General features: G+C 39.7%; 2 protein-coding genes across 3 annotated transcripts in view; one reads left to right on the forward strand and one right to left on the reverse strand.

Moving 5' to 3' along the window:
• Positions 1 to 20,060, reverse strand: part of DNAAF5 (dynein axonemal assembly factor 5) — a 29,489-nt gene extending 9,429 nt beyond the window's left edge. Inside the window, exons 1-9 of the mRNA XM_005145309.3 lie at positions 19,529 to 20,060; positions 18,860 to 19,044; positions 17,964 to 18,088; positions 17,418 to 17,533; positions 14,033 to 14,265; positions 10,885 to 11,097; positions 8,666 to 8,809; positions 4,069 to 4,237; positions 899 to 1,046 (exon numbers count right to left, since the gene is read on the reverse strand). Of these exons, the coding sequence (XP_005145366.2) occupies positions 899 to 1,046; positions 4,069 to 4,237; positions 8,666 to 8,809; positions 10,885 to 11,097; positions 14,033 to 14,265; positions 17,418 to 17,533; positions 17,964 to 18,088; positions 18,860 to 19,044; positions 19,529 to 20,060 (1,865 nt within the window). The remainder of the gene's footprint in view (positions 1 to 898; positions 1,047 to 4,068; positions 4,238 to 8,665; positions 8,810 to 10,884; positions 11,098 to 14,032; positions 14,266 to 17,417; positions 17,534 to 17,963; positions 18,089 to 18,859; positions 19,045 to 19,528) is intronic.
• Positions 20,061 to 20,179: 119 nt separating this feature from the next.
• The window catches only part of PRKAR1B (protein kinase cAMP-dependent type I regulatory subunit beta), a 104,027-nt gene continuing 96,817 nt past the window's right edge, over positions 20,180 to 27,389 (forward strand). The window contains exons 1-2 of one of the 2 annotated variants that reach the window (XM_005145279.4): positions 20,180 to 20,275; positions 22,903 to 23,106. In XM_005145279.4, coding sequence (XP_005145336.1) covers positions 22,930 to 23,106 — 177 coding nt within the window. In that variant the 5' untranslated portion in view covers positions 20,180 to 20,275; positions 22,903 to 22,929. Of the gene's footprint in view, positions 20,276 to 21,892; positions 22,077 to 22,902; positions 23,107 to 27,389 lie in introns of those variants that run through there. The other variant, XM_034065584.1, reaches the window with a different exon arrangement.

A 27,389-nucleotide genomic window follows, 5' to 3' on the forward strand; every position in this document is an offset into this window, starting at 1 on the left:
TAGATGATTATTTAAACAAGTAATCCACTGACTACAAAGGGATTTTTCATATGAATGGGGATTTTAACACTGGATCCTGAAAATACAGAAACAGGTAACAATGCAATTGGCACAAAAGCTTTCAGTTAAAAAAGGACAACTTCATTATATTCTGTGTTAGGGAATCAGAAGTGTTTACACTACTACTAAGCTAAATTAATAATGACAGAAGAGGCCCACTGCTGGCATTGTTATAAATGGAGGGGTTTTATAAGCACGGTAAATTACAGCTAGATTGTACTTACAAAGCATACATAGTACCAAGCAACTGGAGACCTCTATCTTCAGTCACTGAGAGTAATAATAATTCCTTACCAAACATTTAGTTCAATGCTTGTTAAACATCATGCTATATGATGGGCATTTTTATATTCCCATATTTTTTTGGTGTTTCCGTACAATGACTACAAGATTTTCAGGATTTTGGAGCTGGCAGGGAGTAAAAGAAAAAAACCAACTAACCCTCTCTCCATATTTCCTAAGAATCCTCATGATAGCTTTCAAACATGCATTCTTATCAAGTATAGCTGTTTACTTTTTAAAAAACTATCCAGATCTGCATGACACCCATTTTAATTCTCCACAGTGGCAGAGGTAGGAATACAGTGGTGGAGGAAGTCCAGACTTTAATTTATTTATACAAATATATAATATATTTTAACTACTGCACTGTGCCCTTCTAAACACTGTTAAAAAATACAGCAAGAAAAATATACTGTAGAAGATGGTGGGAAAGACTTTCCTCTTCCAGACATGCTAACATGGACACAGTTATAGGGGTTAAGTTACTACCATGGTTGTTACTTTTTAAAGCCACTGTAGCGTTCAAATAGCTGTGTGAAATCAGAACTCTGCTTACCCCTGAGAATTGACGGTTTCACTTGCTTTCTGGAGCAACTGTGATAAAACAGTGAAAAGTTTCAATCGCATCTGGGGATCTTTGTTTGGTTGAAGACATGTCTTAAGAATGAGAATAAAGTTATTTAGAGCCTCACCTATGACATGACCTAGAAAATAAACACATAACACTTATTTCAGAGTGCTAACAAGTTCTATTTAGATGTTTAATATGTGGGTGCATTAAAATTTGTAATAGGGCTGGTATTAAAAATAATACGTAACTTTTGCATGGCAGCTGTTGATGTATCTGTAACATCATATTAGGCAGTGTACAAATGCCCAAGCTCCATGGGCACAAGTACCCACACTCTCAGCATGGTGCTCCCTGAAGACAGGTTTACTCCCCATCTCATTTAGCCAGCTTGGTATTGCTGTGTTATGTAGCATGGGCATACCAATGACATCTGCTAGTTGATGGGACCCGCAGTACAAGATGACATTTTGGGTGGACTAATTTGTTGGGGGGGATTAACACTATACCTCTGAAACCTTGAGGCTATGCACAAAGTTTACCACTCCAAATAGCAGCATTATCTATGCTTTTTGATTCTTTCAAGTTTTTCCACATGTAGCATTCAAGGAAAGATGTTCATGACTCCCAGAGACATGGGAAAGGGCATGTTGGAAAGGGTTAGCCTCCAAACTTGGATAATAGAATTACTGCAGCAGTATGCTTTCTCCATGTTTAAATAATGCTTATATTTTACAGGGAAAAAAATCTAAAATACAGTGAATTTTAGTAGCTATTTGAAATAAAAATATTTTCCAAATTTATTCTCTAGTTTGTTAACTTTTTCACATCCTATGACAAATTGTTTTCACCACTAAACAATAAAAAACAACAAAAAAAACCCATAGCTGTTATCCCAACATTTGAAGAAATTATTTTCCCAAAACAGAAGGAAGTTTGTGCCTTTCTCCTCGATAATGATTAACATCTGCACGGTTTTAAAGAGGAAAAATACATATAGACTACACACATGCTTTATTCTGCAAGCTTCTTGCTGCAGAATGCTCTTTCTGCTCTATGTTTCCAAAATATTACTTTCCTCTAGGAGTTTCTTCAGCTTTGCATCTTTGTGATGCACATTCCATTCAACTCTAGTCAATCTGAAAATCCTGCCAGAAGGAGACACAACACTGGCATTTCTAATGACAAGAATATTCTTCACACACGGAACAGACAGATTGAAGTATTTAAAATTCCAAACCAAGTTCAATAGTATTTAATAATATCAGGAAATTTAATGTTTAAAATAATAATACCCTTCACTGTCTAGACTGAAGCAATACAGGGTGTTGAACTGCAGTTTGCTGTATTTCTGTGCCAACAAATAGGTCTTTACTCTCACAGCATTTATTCAAGATACATTGCTTCATGTGAGTTCTGAGACATTTGAAAGATACTACTATTATACCAAACTGATAACAGCAAATTCAACAGATGGAAAATAAACAAAACAAACGACATTGCTTATTTCAGCTTAAGCATACGTTTCTAAACAGCAGTAAAAACTGAGAAAAATTGAAATGAGTAAAACTGATTAAATTGATTAAAAACAACATTATGTGTGGGAATGAAAAGAAAGGAAACAAAAAAAAATAGCTCTAGGAGCTGCTCTGTCAGACAGAAAACAGACAATAGCATATTACCAGTGTTGGGTGCAAGCCAAAATGTTTGCCCAGACATTTGATGATTTATTCAGCATTAAGGAAAACAGAGACAACTGTCTAGAAGTCCCTCAGTCATGGAAATGGGAGCACAAATGTACAGAAAAGTTGGCCTTCAGATCTTGCACTGAAGAAAACTTTTTGTTCTTTCCACAGATGAACAAAAGAAAAATTCCTTATGCTGGCTGCTGCACAAACCAGCAAGGGGGTGCTTCACATAGGTTTGTTGAGGCTTTTGTTGAGTTTTATGGATTAAATGCGGAAGGTACAGTCCCTTAAAGTATACCTGTCCACGTTTACTTGCAGTAGCAAAAATACTACTTCATCTGTAACCGAAGTCGCTGCCTACATCCCCTTTTTAGGTAACAGAAAGGAAAAAACCAAATAAACGGGACTTGTCATTTTAATCATCTTAAAATGAGTGTCTAGGTGAAAAAGAGCTGCCTGTCACTGCATCCCTTGCCTGTAGATCTGAGAGCTGTGTCACAGTAATGTTCACTGTACAGATCTGAAGCTAGGTGAAATGCATGTCAAAGTGTTTCACTCATCTATACACAGCAATGTGCTGAAGAACATAAGTGACAAAATGTACAGATAGCTTCTTTTGTAAGACTAGTGAATAGATGGGAAAAATAGGTACATTTTGCACACATAAGCTACATCAGTTCATCTCTCCACAATCCTTAGCTATTATTTACCTGAAAGTGTACTTCTACATAAGTGCTTTTAGTATGCTCCTTGCAGTCAAAGAGCCTTTTGGAGTTTGAGCTGCTTCAAAATTTTCTAGGGACAAACAGGATGAGATTTCCACTGTCTACTCCACCCTCGTTAGACTCCCTCCGAGTACTGTGTTCAGCAGTTGCAGCCCCCAGTGTAAGAGGGACATGGACCTTTTTGGAGTGACTCCAGAGGATGCCATGAAGATGCTCCAAGGGCTGGAGCACCTATGTTACAGAGCCAGAGGTTGACTTGTTATGGAGAGAGAGCTGGGCTTTTTCAGCCTGGAGAACAAAAGGTTCTGGGGGAGACATTAGAGCAGCTTCCAGTGCCTAAAGGGGTTGACAAGAAAGCTGGAGAGGGGCATTTGACAAGCACAGGTAGTGATAGGACATGGGAGAATGGTTTTAAACTGACAGAGAGTAGGTTTAGATTCAATATAAGGAAGAAATTTTTTGCCCAGAGAAGCTGTGGCTGCCCCAACCCTGGCAGTGTCCAAGGCCAGGCTGGACGGAGCTTGGAGCAACCTGGTCTATTGGAAGGTGTCCCTGCCTGTGGCAGGGGGTTGGAACTGGATGATCGAACCCAAACCAGCCTGTGATTCTATAATTTTTAGTTTTGCTTTCCACTGCATTCTTGTGAAGTTTCTGAATATTGCACTATTCATTATAAAATGCAATGTGTCTGCAGGTAATGGAGGTTATTACTTTATTTTTTTAAGAACTACTAAAAATGCTGTACCTGAATGAGTTGCGATGACATCTAACTGTAATATTTCTGGAGAATAGCATGTCCAGCTATCACATGATACTGAAACCCATTCCATAAGCTGAATTATATGCTGTTGGTAGAGAGAAACAAAACCATCCAATTGCTGCACTTCAGCTAATGAAGACATTGTTTCTTCCACCTGTTAAAACAGATATAGGACACTTGATCTTAACTGAAACAATGATTAAAAGAAATCTTTAAAACTTGTAATAATACTGTAAGAAGAGAAATGACACAAGAAGATTTCTATAGTTCTATAGTTTAGACTCAGACAATTAAGACTGATATTTAATGTCTGCCTATACTACATCCATTAACTTTAAATAAAAGTAAAACATTTGTCCTGATTTCAAAATGGAATCATAAGAAACACGGGAACATAACAGCAAAATGAAAGAATCTCCAATCCATGTAAAAACCTATCAAAAAACTAACCGCATCATAAAAAGCTCTTAGTAGTTTTAAAGACATGTTTCTCCTTAATTTAAGAATGCTTTAAAACATTGAGAGGGAATTTCTCACAATCCCATCTAACAGGCCATGGCAACTTCCAGAACCTATTGTTGCTGCAGCTCAGAGAAGACCTGGTATTTCCCCTCTACCCCTTCTCCCACCCCCCAATTATAATTATTCTGGATGCTTTCTCAACAGTACCAGGTTCATTTTGAAATTCTCAACTTCTTAGGAGTACCAAAATATACTGTTAGATCTGAAATCCTTTCTTCATATTTACATTTTAAACTATCCCATGAGACAGGCAAATAAAACACGCACAAACAAAACATGTAAAAAGAACTACGAAATGAATTCCAGACGTGGTCATGCTTGGCAATGAAGCATATAGATTTTCATAGTCAGTGTAGCAGATGTATTTCAACACAAAGGAAAATTTGCTTTTACAATTCCTGAAGACTCCTCCCAGAGGTACAGAACTTCTTTAGAGAAGAGATGAAAAGCATTCTGAAAGCAGCATCTATAGTCTTAGTAATTTCAGTGGAGAGAGAACCAAGAATGGGGAGCAAGACACTGTTAGAAACCCCACTGAGAAATAATATACGTTGTCAGCATGGCCAGTTCTAGCAGGGAGAGATGCAGCACAGCACTATAAATGACATCATTTGACTTTAAGTGGTTCAGTAGAACTACAACTTGTAGTCATATTTTTAATATTTTTAAGATTAACTACGTAAGTTAGCTGAAACATGTCTGGGACCTTTAGAATTTTACAGATTAATCATTTGCCAGACAAAGATGTTATTATGGAAGTACCAGATGTGGAGGAAATAAATGAGATTTCTAGGAAAAAAAGAGAACAAACCAGTTTTTGCTAAGGACAAAGATTACTCCTAAAGCAGGCTTGCCTGCCTCAAGCACAAGATTTCTCCTTTCTTGGAAGCATCCTGCCAGCCAGCCAAAACAACCTGTATGTAAAACATTCGTTTATCTGTAAATTAACTGGAACATTTAACAGAATGTGTCAAGACAGAAACTGTTCCCCATTATTAATCCCACCACCATCTGCAAGGAGGTTTTTTCCACTGAACAAGAGGAACAAAATAATACATTGTTCACAGGGGATTCAAAATAAACTTTTTAAATACTTTCAAGAATGCATTAAAACCCAAAAAAAGAATAAATTAAATATGCCAATAGACTCATGTATAACTTCTCATTAAGAAGTGTCTCAGAGTTTTAAAAAAATAGCAAGGGTGATTTTCTTTCCTATATTTGAAAGTTAGCAAGTTTAATGACACATTATTTTCATGCTAATAATGGCTGAAAGAAGAGCCAAGATAACACAGGCCACTGGCAGTGAAACAAAATCTTATCTCTAGGTCACCAGTTAAAGCACTAACAAGCCCAATACATGTTTAACAGACTCTTTAACAACTGATATGTCTTCAGTCTATTTGGGGCTGTAAACCACACTCATCATGATACCGAAGTGCTCAGTTGGTGGTCTCCATCCTTTTCCTTAGCCCTAAGCAATCAGAAACACTGATGAACACAAAGCAAAAGGGACGAAAATCAAGCAAGACCACTGAGTGTTCTCAATCAGGTCATAGTTGTGGCCTCTGCTATTTGTGATCTGCTGTCCCCTTGTAGTATAGCCCGAATTGAAGCTCTATAATGCAAGTTATTGAATAATTTATGTTTACACTCAGAATCTTTTGGTGCTGAACACAGACTCCATTTCCGAACAACACATTTATACTTGTAAAGCCAGCTACAATACATTTGTCTAATACGGTCTTAAGCTATTTTAACAAGGACTTCTTGCTTACTGCAAGTTGTACAGCTCACTTTGAAGTTTTAGAATAGTCAGTAACTGGGGAAAAAAGAAAATAAAAAATTCAAGCCATGTTTGTGACAAATCTGAAACACTGCAATTATGTATTCTCGTTGCCAGGTTTTCTATCTGTCTAGCTGAAAGAAAAGCTAATGAGAAAAAGGATTCTCATCCAAAGTACTGTCAACTTTAAAAATCATCTGCAACTGCAGGAAGATCTTAAACCTTTAATAATCTTGGGAGATTAACTTTTCTGTATGTGAAAATCAAGATTTATCTCCATGAAACTGCTTTCTTTGTAGGAGTATGAATTTTTAAGGTTTTAAATGGACATTGTTGACTTTATAGACCACTGTGGGGCTAAACAGACAAGATACTGCAAAACATACCAGATTCATGTGTCTAAAGCTTGCTTGGAGAGATTGTTTGTTTAAAACAAAACAAAACTAACCCCCCAGAAATCCCACCCTCGCACTGGCTCTCCACAAGACAGATCTTCATATTGTACCTCTTTGACCTCCAAAGTCTTTTTCAATACTTGTTTTAAGCTTTGTTCTATTTTACTTCTTTCAGAATAGTTTTCTAAGTGTTATGCCTTCATGGAGGCAGCCTGTCAGCTATGGGGCCATAAATACTGATGCTACACAGGCCTTTGGAATACCATGCCTGGGAGCAAGAGAAAAGGAAGTAGAAAAGCCATTGCATTTAAGGCACATGTTTGAAAAAAAGACAACTTGGATAGGTCACAATTACACTACATGAGGATTGCTTGCTGATTTATTTCATATTTAGCTTGGGGAAGAAAGAGGAAGAGAGAAAATAAGGGGGTGAGATAATGGTTAGCCAAAAAAACTCATCTATTACCAGGGCATCTACAGATGTCCTTGATTTTAAAGCATTCCTGCAACATTTAAACTTTTGGTTCTGGTGGTGAGGTAAAAAGGTCAACTACAGTTAAAACAGGCTGATCTTTGTCTAAAGATAAAAAAAGATTATGAAACTATCACTTTTTTAGGACTAGCAGTGCTCTTGATCTATAGGTGAATTGTTCTTTAAAAGTCAGAAGATAAATTTTTATAGCCACTTGTGTGCTCCTGTATATAACCTAACTTTAACAATAATCCAGTGATTTACAGCCACCTAAAAAGTAAGCAACAAAAGTTCAACCAGCACCAACAGCACGCCCACGGATCTGCAGAATCCAGGGACAAGCATAAACACTTGAACATCTTTACCTAGACCATGGCCCAGTGATTAATATCCACCCACCTAAAGTGTTCTTCTAGCCCAGTCAGCTTCCCATGCTCCGTAATGTACTTCAAGCCACCCTTATGTAGGAGTTAAAGTCTGCCTTAGAAACATCAGTGTATGTTCTAGTCTTATATTGTTTGCAAGATGCAACAGTGCATTCAGCTCTTCTGGCGCTACAGCTGCCCTAGACTTTAACCTCAACTTTTGTCCTACCTTAAGCCTAGCATCACCCTTTCTTCCAGTCCCATGACAGAAATAACCTGTAAGACCCTCATCTCTGTTGCAGCTAATCTCAATTACAGCTCTGTGGATTGTGGGATCCAACATTAAGCTGAGATCTTCAGATTGTTGCCTGGAAATACATGCAGCACCTAGTAACTATGAACTGTGAGCTGACAAAGCAGAAACAGCAGTATTTTGACTGATAAATGATAACGTCCTTCAGCCTTCACGGTGACTACTAAATAGTAACTAACCACCAGACAGTGCCATAAGGATCGATCTTTGCAGGACAGTTTCAGGACCAAACACAGAATCTAAGTATCTCCTCATGCTTCTTCCATTATAACATTTGATTAATTTGAAGTTGTATGTATATCTAAATGTTTAACTATTATGTTTCTATATAATTTTTGAAACTGATTGCTACACACACACATACATGTACAGACAAAAACAAACAATCCCCAAACAAAACTAGTAGTAGCGTACAGATTCTTAGCTCTTACAAATAAGATTTTAAGGATTTATTCTTCTGGAGTTGCCTTAGCCTGTTTTTAATAGACTAAACCCAAAGTAATTTCAGCTATGGAAAAAGATAAGGAGACAGACAGAGGGCACAGTCAGGGTCATGCAACACCAAATAATTTCAAACTACCAATCTTTGTGGATGAGCTCTTAGTTAAGAATTTCTGCAGTTTAAACCTAACAGCAAGACAAATAATTATGGCTCTGTTTAGATAAACTGTCTTATCAATATTGAAAAATCAGAAACACAGTAAAATGTTAAACCAGCTCATAGTTTACCTTTTCTTTAAGGTGTTGAGAAGATGGTATTGCCATTATCGTCACCAAAACTTTCATTAGCTGCAAGCTAATTTGTTTGCAGTCTTCCTGGCATACTTCAATCAATGCTTGTACACAACAAAGTAACTGCTCCATATAAAAGACCTATTTTTTAATAAAAGCATTAATTCATTATGTTTTGTTAGAAAATATAATAGCATCTTTAAGGAAGAGATATGAGAAATGACAATAATAAAATCTGTGCACTGTATAAGCCCCTAAATTGGTAACATATTGATAATTTCATGTTCTTTTGATTACCTATATTCTACTTTTTTTAGAATAAAATATAATCTTTGTCCCACACTGTTTGCTCATACTTACTTTGTCCTGTTAACAAAATAAATGGCCCTGCTCTTAATCACACAATTATTCTATTGTCAATAAAAACATCAAAGCATTTTGGAACATTTACTGACAGTACTTTCTCATTCTGAAGTGCAATTTGTTAATTAATAAGGTATTTGTTACAACTCTTTCACATATTTTTCCATGTTTGGCTATTTGAATGGAACAATAATGGTTAACTACATAAACCAAGAAAACCTGAGCATGTGCTTTTATCTCAGGCAATCTATCTCATTTGATGCAATATAATTCAGGTTATCTTGATCTAACTGATACCAGTGGAGTCAATATTGTTGTCAGTTTGCAATAACTTCTATGATAAAGTACATTAGACATGCCATGAAACTGTCAAAATTGCATTCAATGAACATAAGGGGCTATTGTTACGAATTTACCTCTAAAAATAAATCAAGTCTAGGAATAGGTTAGCTATAAATGTTATTAATCTCATAGACATGGTCAATCCTTAGCTAAACAGTGTCTATGCAGCATTCGCTGTCTAAAATAGTGAAAGATTGTTTTTCCAAGACCAAAGGCCAGAACAATTCCACCAAATGCTTCAGCTGCAGATGAATGTGTCTACTGTATCTAATGCCAAATGGAAATGGTAAGCTTAACACTCCATAGCAATTTTGCAGATATACGTCAGGGAGTTGTTATTTGAACAATCAGGTTATAGTGCTTCCAGTTATACGAGTTCCTAATCATCACAGGCTTCATGGAGATTAAGGTTAATTCCTGCACCACTAGTACATAATCCATTAGGGAAGAAACCTAATGAGGGAAGAACTTCAAACATGTATCTTACATTGGCTCAAAAAGACAATTACGCTGGATTCAGTCTACACACATGACTAACTGTTTTAAAAGGAAGTCTGCATCTGACGTGAAGTCAAGAGTTTTCTGAAAGCCCAGCACTAGACCTTTTCTGGTCATCTTAAAAGCAGAAGCCTAACAAGCTTTTGCTGGAATGAAAGCTGTGATTTCATTTGTGGAGGAAATGTCAGCGATTCTTCTTGTGCATCTCTAACTGATCTATTTCCACATCTGAGCAATTGAAGTTAAAAATCTCCATTCCACACTGAAGAGAATCTCTCACCTCCTTACAGCAATTTTCTTTAAATGTTAAAATGAAAAGGCTCAGGCATTAGTTAAGGGTAGGCTTAGGAGTAAATTTCTGATTTATAAAAATAGATTCTCACTTAAGAAGAAGCAACCAAGCAACAGTTTACAGAGCGTACTCCTAAATACACATACTTTTAAACTGGCTAACAATACAAAACAAAAAAACCATGATGACATTAGGAATCTCTCTTGGAAAACCTGACATACTACTTACAATGGACTGTGAAAAGTTTTTGGTAATTTTTACTGATGAGGATTGAAATACATGGTCTTGTTTGGATTGTGAACACAGGACATTTCAAAACATGGGTTAAAGTCTGCCTCTGGACAAGCCAAGGTAGTCCTATTAGTACAGTACATACTTAACAGTTTCTTCTCTCCCCACCATGCCTTTTCATTTTCCTCCCACCATATGAAGCCTTTGACAACAGTTCTCAAGTCTTGAACCCACATCTGCTGAGAGGATGGACTGCTAGCGAGTTTTTGGGAACAGGAGATTTGACCAAGAGATCCCAACATGGCCCAGAGAAGGGAGGGAAGCTCCTATTTTGTCTCAGACATACATCCACCGCTATATTCTCGGATAGGGTGGGGTAGGTGTGCAAAGGAGGGATGGAATAGGAGCATTTAGGGAGAATGAGAAAAACATGCTAGAAAACCATCAGTCTGAAACTGTAGTCTGTTGTGCATTTCCCAGTCATCCTTACCTCTTCAGATCGCTGACAAACTCCATCTTTTGACAAAAGGTTCCCAAGATCAGTCAAATGAGGCTGTAAGATTTCTTTTGGACTGCCTCGAATCACTGCAGTTAGAACCATTATACAGGATGGCTTAGGTGTCTTCTCAAAGGCTGATGTGATTAATCTCAATGACACCTTAGGGCTGACAAACGTTCCAATCAATTCTGCTGCTTTCACACACTGAAGAAAGAACAAGAATAACTTGAAGATTTTCCTGAAAACACAAAAACCACTCAATGTGGCTTTTTAACATTCCAGCTGTTATTTTAAATGCTCCAGCAGTTGTCTTGTAGGCCTTTTCCACTTGCTCAGTTATGATTATATGCATGAAGAAATCTTCTTGACATGTGTTCAGTATGCAAATAAGATATGCAAGCACTCTTCTCAGCATCAGACAAACTTCCAGGAGAAAGTAATGCACAGAAATGAAGTGTACAACTTTTAATATAATGAAGTGTCAAGCTTAGGATAACCAGATGTTGCATATTTAGTGGTTTAGCATTTTGTCCTCCAAATAATGTTCTGAACCATGCTCATAATGCCTCTACCACTCATCTACTAAAAGCAGCAACAATAAACCCCTGACAGAGTAATTTGTTTTGTTAGTGCCCTATATTTTGACACTGATATCACAGTTTTGGTTTAATGTGAAGTCGCTGCCATGGGGGAGCTGCCCACTGCTTTCAGTCTCTTACTTCTTTAACTGAAAAGGCTTAAATAACTACATATTCCCTATGACACTCATGCCCTTTGAGCCTATCTCTACCTTGCAGATGTAACAGTATGTTGTATTCTACATGAAATACCATCACACCAGAGCTTACTGCCTGACTGATGGCCAGTATTTACAGTCAGGTGCACGAATAAAGAAAGATGTAGTCAAATACTGTGCCACTACCTGTGCAACAGGAACATGTCTTTCTAACCCATTTATTCAATGGTTAGCTCATTTCCCTGAACATGAAAGCTTACTTCCCTTTGTAGATAATTTCTAGTATAGCAATTTAGCAATGGATTTTTAATTGCATCTAATTAACATTTGAATCATTCTGGTTTTTCAGTCTTGATAGAAGGATGTAGCTATGAATTCTATAATTTAAATCTGCACTATATATAGCTGTTTATTTTCACAGAGGTGAAGACTCGAAACAGTTATAAGATAGTCTATGTAGATTTGAACTCATCTTCCTTTTTATTTTCCACAGAGAATGAAAAAGACTCTTAGTGCTTTGAAAACTAGAAGAGGAAAATAAAATTAAACAGTTCAAAACCTTTAACTGATACAATATGAATTTATACATTTGTAGTCATCAATTTATCTGCTTATTTTAACAGTGGGGGGAAAAAAAGGGAAAAAAAAAAGATAAGAGACCATATAGTCTTTTACACATCTCATTTCATATTATTACGCTGGAGAAAAACAGGTGCATTTTCCAAGTTGGTAGCTGCTCTGAAATGGGTTCTACAGTGACAAATGACATAGAAGATAGTCACAGTACCCTGGGGAAGGAGCATCACTAAGTAGAGAAAAGGAATTCAGAAACAAAAGTTGCTGAATCTTAAATTCTGGCACAAGACAGTAAAATTAAATACAGAAATCATCTGCTAATTGGGAATAAATCTCTTAGAAGCACCTGCAAGATTAGTGGTAGAATTCTAAGAAAGAGACAAGTATGGTCAAATAAGGGCAAGGAAAAACTATGTGCTGCTTGAACACATACTTTTGAATTTATAGCAACAAGCACCAGATACAACATTTGACCAGGACAGCAAGGCTATGTGGATTTGTTCTTCTAATTATTTTAATATATATTTTATACAAGCACTAAAGAACCTGAGAAACTGTATACCCATAGTGACATATTTCTTACTTCAGTCTTGGGACATTGATTTCCTAAGGCTCGTATACCCCTTTTTGAAACAGCAAAATGACTTCTGACAGTTCTCCAGGTTTACTTCTCTCTACTATTGATCAGTGTGTAACTGACTTAGTTTACAAGCTCAGTTTCACTGGAAGGCAACATGGACAGAGGCCAGACACTGATTCTGAGAAGTGAGGTGGAAGGGGTGGAACAGCTAGAAGGGGATAACTGAGTAAGAAGTGGGGTGAAAGAGAGAAACAATTCAGGAAGAATTAAGGGAGAGAGACAACAAGTAGTACTAAGTCTAAAGACAACAAGAAATTGCAGAGGGAAAAGGAAGAAAAATGATTATTTCAGAAATAGGTTTCATGGTCTATATAGCTCAACTGATAGCAGGAACCTAAAGAAAAGCTTTGATTTAGGAAATAACTTTTTCTGACATTAATTATACTACTTGTATCCAGAAAGCAGAATACAATCTTTCAATTTCCTAAAATAAGATTTTTTTTGTTATACCTATGTTCTTTTCCTTGTGTAGAAATATGAACAGAAGATTTTATCTTAAAATTCTAAAAGCATTTGTATCACCTGTCTGTCCTTTGCTGAATCGAATGCCCTCAACTACATCAGTTTTATTGATTTATTGTTGATCAAAGTGTTGAAAGCATCAATTGTTAGAAAAAACTGATCCTAATTATTCTTCACCAAAAAAAAATAATAAAAAAGCCCCCCCCCCAAAAAAAAAGCAGAGCATTTTACAAGCAGTAAGTGAAATATTCAAACACTGACTATGGGTATCACATGGAATAAATACAGCTTAAATTTGGTTGGGATGGTCGTTGGATTATGCAGCAGGGGGAGATAACTGAAATTAACATAAAAGGGCATGACCTGCATGTGTTTTTTTAAATTTAAGTTGTTACCCTAAGGTTTTTATTCTTTAATCTACTGCTTATCATTTTTAGAGAGACCACTGTCAGTTCTGCATGGGGCTGTCATATACACTAATTTGTATTTAAATAACTTTACTATTGCTCTCCATACCAGTGACACAAGAATACATTTATCTTAGCATAGTAAGTAAGTAAAATTTTCACATAATTTTAACATTCTTAAAATCCCGATTCTGATCTTTCAGTCATGGGCAATTTTCAGTGACCTAAGGTAAGGTCAACCCGCAGAAAATGGACTCAGAAATAAAGAATAGGGTCGTTATTCAGTGTACAATAGATACTTGAGCAGATTAAACTTACATTTTTAACCACATTGCTTTCTTCATCCAAGCATGCTTGGTACAAAGTTCTAAGCAGTAGCTCCATGTGCTGTGTTATGTGATCCTCTGCATGTAGCAGTAATGTATACAGAAGCTGGGATGCTTTTATTCTTGTGCTTTCAACCCAGTCTGTCATATCATGGGAGAGACCAGGAAGAATTTTAGAGAGGTTTCTTGACACAAGCTCCCGACAACCTAGTCCTGGTCGAGTCACTAGAAGAAAGCAAACAAAAAATTCCAAATGCTGCTGATGAATTTACCTGCAAAAGTTGCATTTCTTTACTATATAGTGCAGAATTTAAACTCCACACAGCTCTCTGAAAATTTTTGTATTTATTACTGTATTATGATTTAAATTGTTTACAGAAGGGGAAGAGAAAGAGAAGTTAAATTATATGAATAGGGCACATTACCCACTTTGGAAACCACAGCTTAATAATTTCCCTTAAATTTTAGTAACACAAATCCCATTAAAAAAATAAACTGAAACACACAGAGATAAAACAGAAGAAAGATGTTTGCATGCAAATGTTGTGGTGTTACTGAGTTAAATACAATTTGGAGGGGGAAAGGTAGAAGCCACCTATAGTACAGGAGAGGCTGCAATAAAATGAAGAATGCCAGTTGTGCCCTCTAAAGGGAAGCTTAAAAGTGTATTTAGCAAGTTAAAAGTAGAAAGGGTACTATGGCTTGTACAAGTACTGTGTGATCAGGCCAACCAAGCTGATAGTACTCTAAAAATTGCAGCTATTATGCAATAATTTCCCACATTGACCCCTATAACTACAAATGCTAAAATGGAAACAGACTAAAGTGAATGGTCTGGAAAATACAAAAGGTTTACGAAATGCCTATGCAATACTTAAAATAGGGGCAAAACATATTCAAGCATCAGGACACAAATTGCTGCTTCTTTTATCAATGGAGGGTAACATTTTGGATTATGAAAACTGACAATGATAGCAAAAGGTCAAACAAAGAAATCAACTTGAGACAGCAAATACAGACTGGCATCCTATTCAACCTGAGGCAGAACTTTGTTTAAAGAATTCGGACCATTCTTTATCAGCAGTTCCTTCATTTCAGATGTTCAAATGCAGGCATTTATCCCTGTAGCTACTCCTGTCAAAGACTTCCCTGCTATAAACTGCACCTGTATCCTAAGGCAATGAGTGCTATTGCTCACTGGAAAGCTATTCAGTTGGTTGGATGACACCAGGTATGAGATCTTACTCTATTCTTCCTCTGACCTGCAATATCTGTCACTGTGAGATCAAAGAACGGGGGGGCTCAATATGTCAAGTCTGTTAGTTTGACAGATGGACAAAGATCACTAAGTAAAATGTACTATAAACTTACAGTTGTAAACAAATAGTCCAGTATATTAAATAAATCAGAGGAACTGGAAATGAAGTGTTAAAATACATCATTATAAAATAAAAAAAAAACAAAACACAAGTGTTTGTGGAGGGGAAAGAGAGGGAACGGATAAATAACAACTCATCCATACATAGTCCATGGTAGAACACCACAAATTGTTACTTGAAACTAAGGTATACTGGTGTGTCTGATAAAGTTTTGTATCTGTAAGATTGAGTGGCCATCCATTCTTCCCTCTCAATTTTTATTCTCTTTACCACGTAAAGCCTGACTGTTAATAAGACATCCAATTTGCAAGTAAAAATAAGCAGCAGCAAATTAGATCTTAAAGTCACCATTAACTCGGGACTCAAGTCCAAAATTATCAGGCCACTTCTTTAAAATATTCTTTAGTTATGTACATATATACACATATATATATGTGTGTGTACATACATCACATTCAAGCTTTAACTGCATCCTTCTACCAAGCATAATGCATGAAAAGTCAACTGAATGCAGGGATGGAATATTGCTCAAATGCATGAAACACATATATTGTGCTAAGAAGATTATTTCAGAAAGTACGTATAATAATTTACTTACGAAGTAAATGATGGCTGTCCCTTTCTAAAAACCAGACAAAACCTTACACGCACAAAAAAACCCAACACACATCTGGAGAAAATGGAACTGGGTAACAGTATTGGCAGCATAAATGGTAACTATTTCAAGGACTGACATATGAAGTCTTTTATGATCATCACTTTATGATGGTCCTTGGAGGTCAGAAACTCAAATTCATTAGTTTATGTATGTTAAAATATTCTCTGATTGCCAAAAAAAGAAATAGGTTTGTGCCATCACTAGAGGATGTGAAAGCACTCTTTACCATTTACAACCCCCTGAGGTAATAGTAGACATACACTAAGGAAGAAAGAAAAAATTGGAAGGGATAACAGATCAACTTGCCTGTCTGCAAAGCTAAACAGTTCTGTCAAACCAGTCACCATTATGAAGTGCTTCTCCTTTCATTCAAGCATTACTGAGTAAAACAACTTTAAAGGAAAAAAAAAAAAAGGTGTAATTTCAAAGAAGAAAGAACTCCGGAACCCACTGTCATGGAAAGGATTTTGCTGCTGGGTATTCTGTGATGTGATTGTCACATAGGCACAAGTCAAGCATGAACCTGTTCTTTCACACCAAGAGAGTTTTTGTTCTGTTAAAAATGAGTATAGAAATCAATAAATGACCCATTTAAATCCTTTTTCTCACCAACACCCATCTGCATATTCTTAAACATTAACTTTAGGAACCTGAGACAGGAAACAAGCTTCAAGCTACTGAAAACATATCATTTAAAGCTACCAATAAATCATACAGTACTAAAAAAGTAATCTATCTGTGCTGCATATCTTGTTTTTTTGTGTATAATAAAGGAAATTATTGTTTCTGTTCCCACGTTCTTCATTTATGATGACAGATTTTAGTCAGCATTGCAGTATCTCACAAAGAAGCCTGAAATCATTTCACTGCAAATTTTTCTTCCATGACAATTCTGTGGATCATTAATGCTGTGTCTAGTTCTCATTATTCAAGGACTCAGCTCACAGCTTCTTTCATCCTGCCTTCCCTTCCTTCTTTATGCCATTCCTCACCTCGCTGCTGGCTAATGTAGAATTTTCTGCCGCTTCTGCACCACTGCTTTACCTCTTTTTTCAGCATATGCATTTTTATTTACTCTTTCTCCAAAATCCATTTTGGGATGAATAGGATAAAATTAGTGTAGTTACTGTAGAAATGTGTTGTTGTTTTTTTTAATTTAAATTTAACATAATTTTACATACATATATGCCATATATTTATACATACATACGCTACCCCTACACAGTAACTAATATTACATCTTGTAACAAATATTATGCATCAGGCTCTGCAGTCATTACTGCACTGCAGCTCTTGAGGATTATTGAGGAAGTCGAAACCACTTTCACTGCAACACTTACCTCCTCTGGGATAATGAGATGGTAAAACAGTAAAATCCATCTTATCCTTCAGATCATCTTCATTTTCCTTCTCCCACTGCAAGCCTATCTTTTCCCAGTAAGTCCAAGCCAGTTTCCTAGGCATAAAATAAAAGCTTTACACTATCATGCCCCCCAAATTAAAAACTTCTAAAATGGGACTTCTGGAAAATCTGACCTCTTAAATTCAGCTGGAAGGATGGGAAGCATTTCTGCCATTTAACCCAGATACACTGAGAGTTTATGCTTCTTTTGTACTCAGTGGACAGAGGTCACCTCTTCCAAAGGATAATTCTGTCTCTGTCCACCTCTCTGTCTTCGTCTCTCTCATACTTACTTGAATGTAGCATAGAACAATATAACCAAAGTCACTGAGGATAATGCTGTCACCTTGGGCTTAAGAAAAAACAAAGAAACAAACCCCTTGGATGGGTTTTTTTCCTCCAAGCAATACATCTGTGAGCACAGAAACACTTCCACATATGACAACTACATAAGGGTGAGGGGGGACAGAAAATTTCTGCTTACGTATTTTCAGGAATTTCATCAGTAAAGCTGCCAAGTAACAAAGGGATCAACTTGTGAAAATATGAGTATCTGTCTCGTAGGTTCAACAACCATTCTCCGATGACAGTTGTTACAGCATGTCGAACCTGCATGGATACAAAAAGATTACTTTAAATATACCAAGAAAATACCAGAAAAATTAAAAAATAATATTTACTTTTGGTATATAAGACTTGGTAAAGTGCATCAGTAATCTCAGAAGAAGTTACAAGAATAGAGGATTTCCACATTGCAGCAAGCAACTTAAGTAATATGCAAGGTATCATCCTCCCTCTTGTTTTCTCACTCTGGCTTTATTAATCTTAGAATATTTGATGCATGAAAGCACATCTCCAAGAGGAAAACAAGATAGAAACCTAACTCAGAAAACTCTTATATTCTCATGGTTGGTATCTCTCTGAGAATATATGAAATGTACATTTATTTGAAATTTGAAGCTTTCCAATCACATCTCCAGAAGACAATTTTCTCTGTTCACTATAATGGAAGCTTAAGCTAAATAATGGAAATATGGGACCAATAGCAGAAGTGTTTGTTAAGCACCTGAAAAGGCCACAGAATCAAGTCCCAGGGAGATTTAATATAAGAATTTAGGACAGAATTGAAAGCAACCATTGAAACAAAAAGATGTCTGCAAACATCCACAGCCTGAAGAATTGGACAGCAGATGAACAAGTGGCCAACCCTGTGTTTGGACAGTGTACAACTGGCAAAGCCTGTATGTGACATATTTACGTATCTTAGTGTAATAAACAAAAGCTGAAAACTGGGAAGGGTGAGGGAGGAAAGCACTAAACAAACCACCCAGAAAGAGATGTAAAACAAATCCAGGAGGGAAAAAAAATAAGTAAGCACACCTTGGGAATGTCATCAAAAAATCTCTGGGCCAGATGAGACAGAACATCATCCACAGACTTCCCATTTCCAAACTGTATCACTGCTCCAGTAGCCTGAATTACATCAACACGAACTCTGTAGTGCTGGTGCGATATTGTTTGCATTAAGGGTTTTATCAGAGATTCTGACTGCATATGGAAGTGCTCTGTTAGGGAAGAGAGACAGAAACTTCAAGTGTGCCTTTCTCTATGCATGTGACAGATCTTGAGCAACACGATTTCTGTAACACTATGAACAGCAGCCTGATTACTGTCACTGCGTTTGCGTAGCACACAAATTTAACTTTATACTATATTAGCCCTGAATGCTAGCCCTCATGCACTCCCCTAACCTCCTCCTCCCACTATTATCCACGTATTGTAACAGCTTAGCATCCATGCTAACTAGATGATCTTGAGGTCCTTTCCAATCCTATTCTATGATTCTATGCCTGGTACAGGCTTTTCCCAACATATCCTCCAAAGCCTGAAGAGTACCTGTGAGGATGTGTGCAACTTCTCATCTCTCTCCCTCTCCTGGTTGCATCCATACAACCACCTACCGATCCCCACCTCAGCCCCTGTCACCCTAGGAGACTAGAGGCTCACATTAGCCCCCTGCTCCCCTCTTTGTCCATCCCTAGGCCCCACCTGGCATCGCCTGGGCACAAGCCACAGCGCTCCTGCAGCTTTCACGCCTGACCTCGGCATAGCTGTCGAGGAGTGTGGTCTGGAGGATGCGGATAACATCGTTAAGGTAGGGGGCCACGGAGGCTCCGCACCGCAGCAGCAGGAGGCTCAAGAGCTGGACTAGGCCTAGGCGCAACTCCTCGCTAGGCTCGAAGCCCTGCGGCTGGCAGAGGCGCTGGGCCAGCAACGGCAAGAGCACGGGCAGCGCCTCGCCGAGCTGGCCGCTGTGACTGACCCCGTGGCTGAGAAGCTGGAGGGCGAGCTCCCGGCACCGCTCCGCCGCGTCCCCCGCCACACAGCGGGCCAGCTGCCGTAGCAGCTCCGCCCCGAACACCTCCTGCACCACGGCTTCCGAGAGCTGCCGGCCCAGCACCTCGGCCCGGATGGCCTCCAGCGCCCGCAGCCGCGCCGCCCGGCCGCAGTCGGGCTGCTGCAGGCAGCTCAGCTGCCGGCTCACGGCCTGCGCCACCTCGGCCGCCCCGACCGCCGCCATGCTCGCCTGTCGCTACGGAAATGGCGTTGCTAAGGACGCGCGAGGCTTTTACGACGGCGGCCGAGCGCTTTACAGCTTTACACACCGACGGCTGTGGGGTGGGCTTTGGGTGACAGGACGGGACGGTTCTGCTCTCGCCGCGTCTCCGCCGCGCTGAGGGGACGTCCCAGGCCCCGCAGCAAAGCAGCGAGGAGGCAGGGCAGTAGTTTCAGCAGGTATGAGAGCTTCCAGCAGCATAGGAACCCGTTATTCGTATGTTGCGGGGAGAAAGGAGACTCAAACCTGAGGGAAACCCACGGGTGCCCGTAGATGGTGGAAGGGCTGAGGCACCTGCGCAGGGATATGTTACCCTGTGGAAACTTCCACAGGTAACATGCTACTTGCATCACTTGTCCCCTATTTTTTTTTCCTCTGGAGGGATCAATACTGCAGTGGTAGCAGTATTACCATTTTTACCAGTTCCTGTAACAGCTTTATGTAATTTTTAGTGTTCATTTGTATTAATATATATATTGTGTTCATACTGTACTTATGTGCACTTTACACAACATGACATTTTGTGTGCTGTTCTGATGGCTGCGATCGGCGTACCTCAAACCAAAAAGGTCGCCAAGGTTCTTTTCTTGCGTATTCATACTTGAAGTGCAATAAACTACAGAACTGATTCAAATTATTCTTTTAAAATCATAGAATCACAGAATAGTTTGGGTTGGAAGGGACCTTAAAGCTCATCTATTTCCAATCGCCTGCCACACGCAAGGACAGCCTTTCACTAGTCTGAGGTGCTCAAAGCTGTCCAGCCTGGCCTTGAACACTTCATATCAGTCTATTCTGTTGCTATGCTGCTCTTCACTTGACTGCGAACCTTTGGAGTCTTTTTTCACCCTTTATTCCCTGGGAACCACAAGTGTGAGCTCCCTAGGAGCAGAGGAAATACTAATGTGTATTGGAGCATTCCTGACAGCACCCACAGGCACCTGGCCCAGCAAAGGTGCTGGCCTTTGGCTGAGCCCTGTCTGTGACCACACTCCTATGCACCTTGCATGGATGTGCTCCCGGGTGTGATGATTTGCTCTAAATACCCAAGTGACCAGTCTGGTGAGATGCCCTTCCTGAGCTACAGAGTGCAACAGGCCTGGTGGCCCCTGGGCCATGGAGAGCACTGGGGCTGTGTGCTCCTACCTTGACTCATCAGCCCATCCTTCATGGCCAACCTGTTCTTGGCAAGGCAACATTTCACAGCTAGGCTATTGTCCTTTGTGGACAGCCTATCCTTCATGATTTGGCCACCTTTTGTGGTCAGGCTGTCATCTGTGGCCAGCCCATCCTTCATGGCTAACCTGTTCTTCTTGGCAAGGCAACATTTCACAGCTAGGCTATTGTCCTTTGTGGACAGCCTGTCCTTCATGATTTGGCCACCTTTTGTGGCCAGGCTGTCCTGTGTGGCCAAGCTGTTGTCCTTCATGTCCAGCCTGTGCTTGATAGTCAGGCCACCTTTCATGGCCAGCTCATCTTCTGTGGACAGCCCACGTTTCATGGCCATTCCCATCCTTCATGGCCATTCCCATCCTTCATGGCCAGGCCACCTTTCCTGTCCAGCCCATCCTTTGTGGTGAGGTGTATCTTTCATGGCCATGCCCATCCTTCGTTGTCCTTTGTGTCAGTCCGTACTCGGCGACCAGGCCTGTCCTCCGAGCCCAGCCCGTCCCCAGCGCGGCGGGCAGGGCAGCCGCTGAGGTGCGGGCCCGTTCGGGCCGCCTCTGCCGCGGAGGCGGCGGTAAGGCCGCGCCCGCCGGTGAGTGACGGCGGCGGCGGGACTTCCTGCGGGCGGGCGGGCGAGCGGCGGCAGGGTCGGAGCTTTGGTGCGGGAGCAGCGGGGTGCGGGTCCCCGGGGGTGCACCGAGAAGAGGCGACGGCGGCTGCAGGGCGGATACCGACAGGGGAGCCCCTTCCTCCGCCGCCACTGCCGGGGAAGGATTGAGGTGCCGCCACCGCTGAGCCGTCTCCACTCATCAGGTATTTACCGGCCCCTCCGTTCCGCGCTGCCCTCAGCGCTGCCCAGGCAGCGGCCGGGAGCGCACCTGGTGCCGGGGAGGCAGGAACGGGCCGATCTCTCACCCCAGGCCCGAGGGATGCGCTGCTCGGGGTCGCCCGGCCGGGGCCGGGGCCGCGGCCGCCTCCTTGGCTCTCTCCCGCCCTCCTGGGCCTGCCCCGCTGCCCGCCGTGCCCGCACCCTGCCGTCCCGTTCAGCCCCGGAGCTCCAGCGTGCCGGGCAGCGAAGGCCGGTGTAAAAGCTGCTGTCGCGGATGTTGGTTTGTAAAGGAGCGGTCGTATGCTCGCTGAGGGCAATAAAGAGGGGCTTGGGGTTGTTTTCTCCCCCAGTTGCCGAACCTCCCCTTGGACGGCTCTGCCGCTTCCTTCCAGTCTGCCCCGGGACCTGTAACGGTTGCTTGCTATGAATGGGGAGAAATGAAAATTTACCAGAAAACTGGGAGTGGGGAGGGGGTCCCCAAGGGAATAGAAAACCTGGGCTTTACACTGTCATTTAAGAGCTGTCTTTGAAACTCATGGCCTTGTGTGATTAATTGCACCGTTTTTTCCCAAAGGTTGACCACCATCTAGGAGTTAAAATCCTCTTTTTGCACTTACTGGTGTGTTGATTGTACAAAGATGACACCGTTCAGCATTTCCACATACAACTCCAGAACATTAAAACCTTCAGAGCTGATAGCTCTTTAATAGGCAACAGGCAGTATTAAAATGTCTTTGCTCCCTCAGATCTCCCCGACAAAGGATTTGGGAACTGTCTCTAATCTCTTTCTTGCACCATTTTCTTACCTAGGTCTGTTTTCTGTTTACAAGCCTGAAGATGGCTGCTGCTTCTTCCTGCAGTGTTGAAGAAGACGAGAGCCTGAAGGGATGTGAACTCTATGTTCAGAAGCATAACATCCAACAGATTTTAAAAGAGTGTATTGTAAACCTTTGCATAGCAAAGCCAGACCGACCCATGAAGTTCCTCAGAGAACACTTTGAAAAATTAGAAAAGGTCAGTGATTTTCAGGTGATTTGTAATTTTTTGTTTTTAAACTGAAAAAGTTTATTTAAAAGTTTAAAACATTTTGGTACATTTTTCCTTTAAAATTTTAAATTATCAAACTGCTGTTAGAAACGGACTCTTAGAAGAAAAACCCCTTACCCTTTCTTTATTTGCTGATGTTTGCTATAATATTTGCTGTAATCTAGACTTTTTTGTGCATAACATCAAGGTTATAATTTTTCATCAAACTACACTTGTTAAAAATGACCTGAAGAGTTATCAGCATACTTTGTGTTATGATGCATGGAGTCCTGAACTTTAATCTATGGGAAGAACCTGCCTGCAAAAGCAAAAGTTGCTGTTCCCTCTTTATTCCAGTGTCAGGTGATGTGGTTTCCCTTCTCCTAAAACTGAACTATATCAGGGAACCAGCAAGTTCTAAAAACCATGGAGCAGTTTGCTGGTTTGTTTCACTGCTCTTACCCGTCTGCATTGCTTATTCCAGGATCCTCCAACATGAGATGCATTCAGAGAGATACTTAATACACTGTAAATGTCTTCAAAAGCAGCATAAAAGGGGAAATGTTTTAAAACATTCCCAGACAAATCATACTGGACAAGTCTACTGTTGTCTTTTGCAGTAGGTGTATGTTGTGTGAGCACAGCTTTTCTGGGGATGTGATTCCTCCAGAAATAAATGGAAGCACAGGGCTGCAAGTTGTTGGTTATACGAGTTCTCAGTCTGCCAGAGACTTTACTAATATACTTATTTTATGAAGATGATTATTTGCTTTTTTGAATTAAATGTTTCAGGTTTATAGGCTTAAGATGCAAGTCTTATGGTATTTTTTTCCTTCCAGAGGCAGAATTTTGCAAGGGCAGAGTAAGAACAATAATAACTAGTGAATAGTATGTAGATCTGACACATTACAAGTGATAAATACATTTTATACATGTCACTGTCTGCTTTTCAGATGTTTTCTTTTTTATAGGTGAGTATATGCCAAATTTGTGTAGCTTTAAAAAAATGCAAACATTGCCTTTTGGTGGAAGCCCAGTAAGAATGCCTGTAATGTCAGGGAGGGGTAGGAAGTACAAGAGGTTTTTTAAGTATAATGTTTCTTATGAAAAAAAACCCCAAAATCTCATAGTTTTGCATGTTCTAAACTTCTGAGAGCCACAGCCCATTTCAAGAGAGTGAAGTCTGTTGAATTTCTATTATCATGTTACAAGTTGTTATCTGTCTTTGTGTGTGCAATTCTGGACCTCCTGGCAAGACGGATAAACACAAGTTTTGCAAAAAATGTTAAAATATGCCATAGTATTTTAGGATATTCTCCATAGCTAGTGGGATTACTTCAGTTGTTGTACTGAGGGAGTTTGGCTTTATTGATTTAAACACAGTACACAGAATTGAGATACGAAGGCAGTTTCTACTGCTGAGAAGTTAGATACTCATAGAATCATAGAATCATAGAATGGTTTGGGTTGGAAAGTAACTTAAGATTATCTGCTTCCAACCCCTGTGCCATGGGCAGGGGAACTGCACACTAAACCATGTCACCAGAGACTCCATCCAGCCTGGCCTTGAACGCTTCCAGGGATGGAGCATTCACAGCTTCCTTGGGCAAGCCATTCCAGTGCCTCACTACCATAACAGTAAAGAACTACTTCCTCATATCTAACCTAAACTTCCTCTGTTTTAAGTTTGAGCCCATTCTTTCATGTAACTTGCTATTATTTCCCGAACAATAGCAGATTCCACAATCTTGTAGGAGAGTATCAATCAAAATGCAAATGCAGAAGCTGGTGGGTATCACTTGTCTCAAAATAAAAGGAGATAATTTAGAAACAACCAGTCTCAAGGGAGTTAGATCAGTGACTATTGTGCTTAGTATGGAAGGAAATAATCTTGACACAGAGCCTCCAGAGCAGCCTGGGAGCTAAGATTTCTAGGCCTAAAGGCCTTAGAATGTTTCTGGAGGTTTCCAGCACTGTAATTCTCATTCCTGCAGTGGTTTGACTTTGTTGCTGAACCATCTCTGATGACTTTCTTGTGATGAACTGCACTGTGGAGGATATTCTGCTCTAGGGTAGTATTTTGACTTGGCTGGTTACAGAATAACAGTTGAAGGAAGGTTTGTAAAGCTAGAGAAATAATTTCAATGAGTTTTATCTTGTTTTTAGAAGAAATTTGTCAAATATAGGTATTTTTAAGAATCTTAATGGACTTGTGAATTTAGCAATTGTGCATTAGAGCAATACACTGATACTGCATGTTCTCTATTAGCTCCTTTAACTTTGTTCCTTTGCAGGGGGAGGTGTGAAAATCTTTAGGTTTAGCACGATTTTCTAACAAAGTCACATATTTTTCCACCGAAGTGTGATATTTTGGGGTTGTTTTCTAAACTCATTAAAATAGACAACATGTTTCACTGAAGAGAGCAGTAGAATAACAGTTTATCTGTCAAAAAATCATGTGGGCAGTTTGGATATGAAGTGTGGGATATTTTTCAAGTAGTTATAAAAGCAGCTCATGGAACATGTGTAGAGCTCAATCCACATCAGTATGTTGGAGCTGCCTCAGAGGTGAATACAGAAAAAAAGTTTATTTCATTGTGCTAATTCTTAACTACATCCCATAAAATCAACTTAGAAAAGCAAGATTTATTATCATATGCAAGATCACATCATAAATGCTCTTTGTCTTACTTCTGATGACATCAGCATCAGGTACACTGCCTTCAGCCTACATCTGTACTGCTGAATGAAAAAGGGCCAGGGACTAACGCCTGACCCCACAACACCAACTGGCCCAAATATCATTCTTAGGTCTAACACATCTAGGAGCAGGTTTGTTTTGGCAGGAGTCAGTATGAGCAGCTCAGAACAGAGCCAGGGAATGAGCTAAGGATATGTGCTTAGGGATAAGGATAAGGATGAGGGATATGGGCTGTCCTGGGCTAGTATTCAGGTCCAAGGTTCGGCCATTTTTTATTTTACAATATAGACATGGTCTGAAGGGGCTGTAAAGTGAGAACATGAATAAACACTTAGGAATAAAGTGTAAGAGGTTGAGATTTGATGTTTGATTCCACAGTCATTGTTTTCAGATGAAGTGCCCTGGTTAGAATGAAATGCCTGATGCCTTTTTAAGTTTGCAGCTTATTTGTATCAAGTACAATATTAGAAAACAGCCCTCTGAAAACAGTTGGAGGACATCAGTATTTTTCTGTTCACTTAATACTGGCAGGATCTGCTTGTCTTAAGATGCCAGTAATTGCTGGGAATCAGCCTAAGTTTCTATATTCTGAAGTTTGCAAGTCAGTTTTCATGTGCTGTGACTTACAAACTTCAAGATCTACTCTGATCACATTAACAGATAATTTGTTAAAATCTTTAACATTCCACTGAGCACAGAAAAAGAGTTGAAAACAGTTTAGATACCTTAGATTTCCAGAATTACATAGAATCATAGAATAGTTAGGGTTGGAAAGGACCTCAAGATCGTCTAGTTCCAACCCCCCTGCCATGGGCAGGACTCCTCACACTAAAACGTATCACCCAAGGCTTCATCCAACCTGGCCTTGAACACTGCCAGGGATGGAGCCTTCACAACCTCCCTGGGCAACCCATTCCAGTGCCTCACCACCCTAACAGTAAAGTATTTCTTCCTTATATCCAGTCTAAACCTCTGCTGTTTAAGTTTCAACCCGTCACCCCTTGTCCTATCACTACAGTCCCTAATGAAGAGTCCCTCCTCAGCATCCCTGTAGGCCCCCTTCAGATACTGGAAGGTTGCTCTGAGGTCTCCATGCAGTCTTCTCCAGGCTGAACAGTCCCAACTTTCTCAGCCTGTCTTCATACGAGAGGTGCTCCAGAGTGTACTTTCGAATTATTTGTTTTATATTCCCTGTGACCTTAAAGAACTTCTTGTTGGTAGATGGGGTGAGAAAAACCTTTCTCTTAGGGGTATTAATTGTTATTTTAGAGTTTGGGAATATATGTTAGCTAAGAAACTGTGGCATTATTTTAACAGCTGTAATTATGTTCTGTTTACATGAGGACTAAGAAAGATGTAGCAGAAAAAAACGGAACCCATCTTTTATCTCTAGTTCTTACCTTATGTAAAGAAGTTAATTACTAAGAAATTACAGGCAAAGCCTTATGTTTTCAGCTATACTGAGACTGCAAAAGTTTCATTAGTGTCAGGCTGTTTAGTGTGGTGATTATATGATCAAAGGTGGAGTTGTCTTGCCAGGCTAAGTTAGCCTGTTTTCAGCAGAAAAAAA

Source organism: Melopsittacus undulatus, chromosome 8 (assembly GCF_012275295.1).
Source record: "Melopsittacus undulatus isolate bMelUnd1 chromosome 8, bMelUnd1.mat.Z, whole genome shotgun sequence".
NCBI classification, from domain to species: Eukaryota; Metazoa; Chordata; class Aves; order Psittaciformes; family Psittaculidae; genus Melopsittacus; species Melopsittacus undulatus.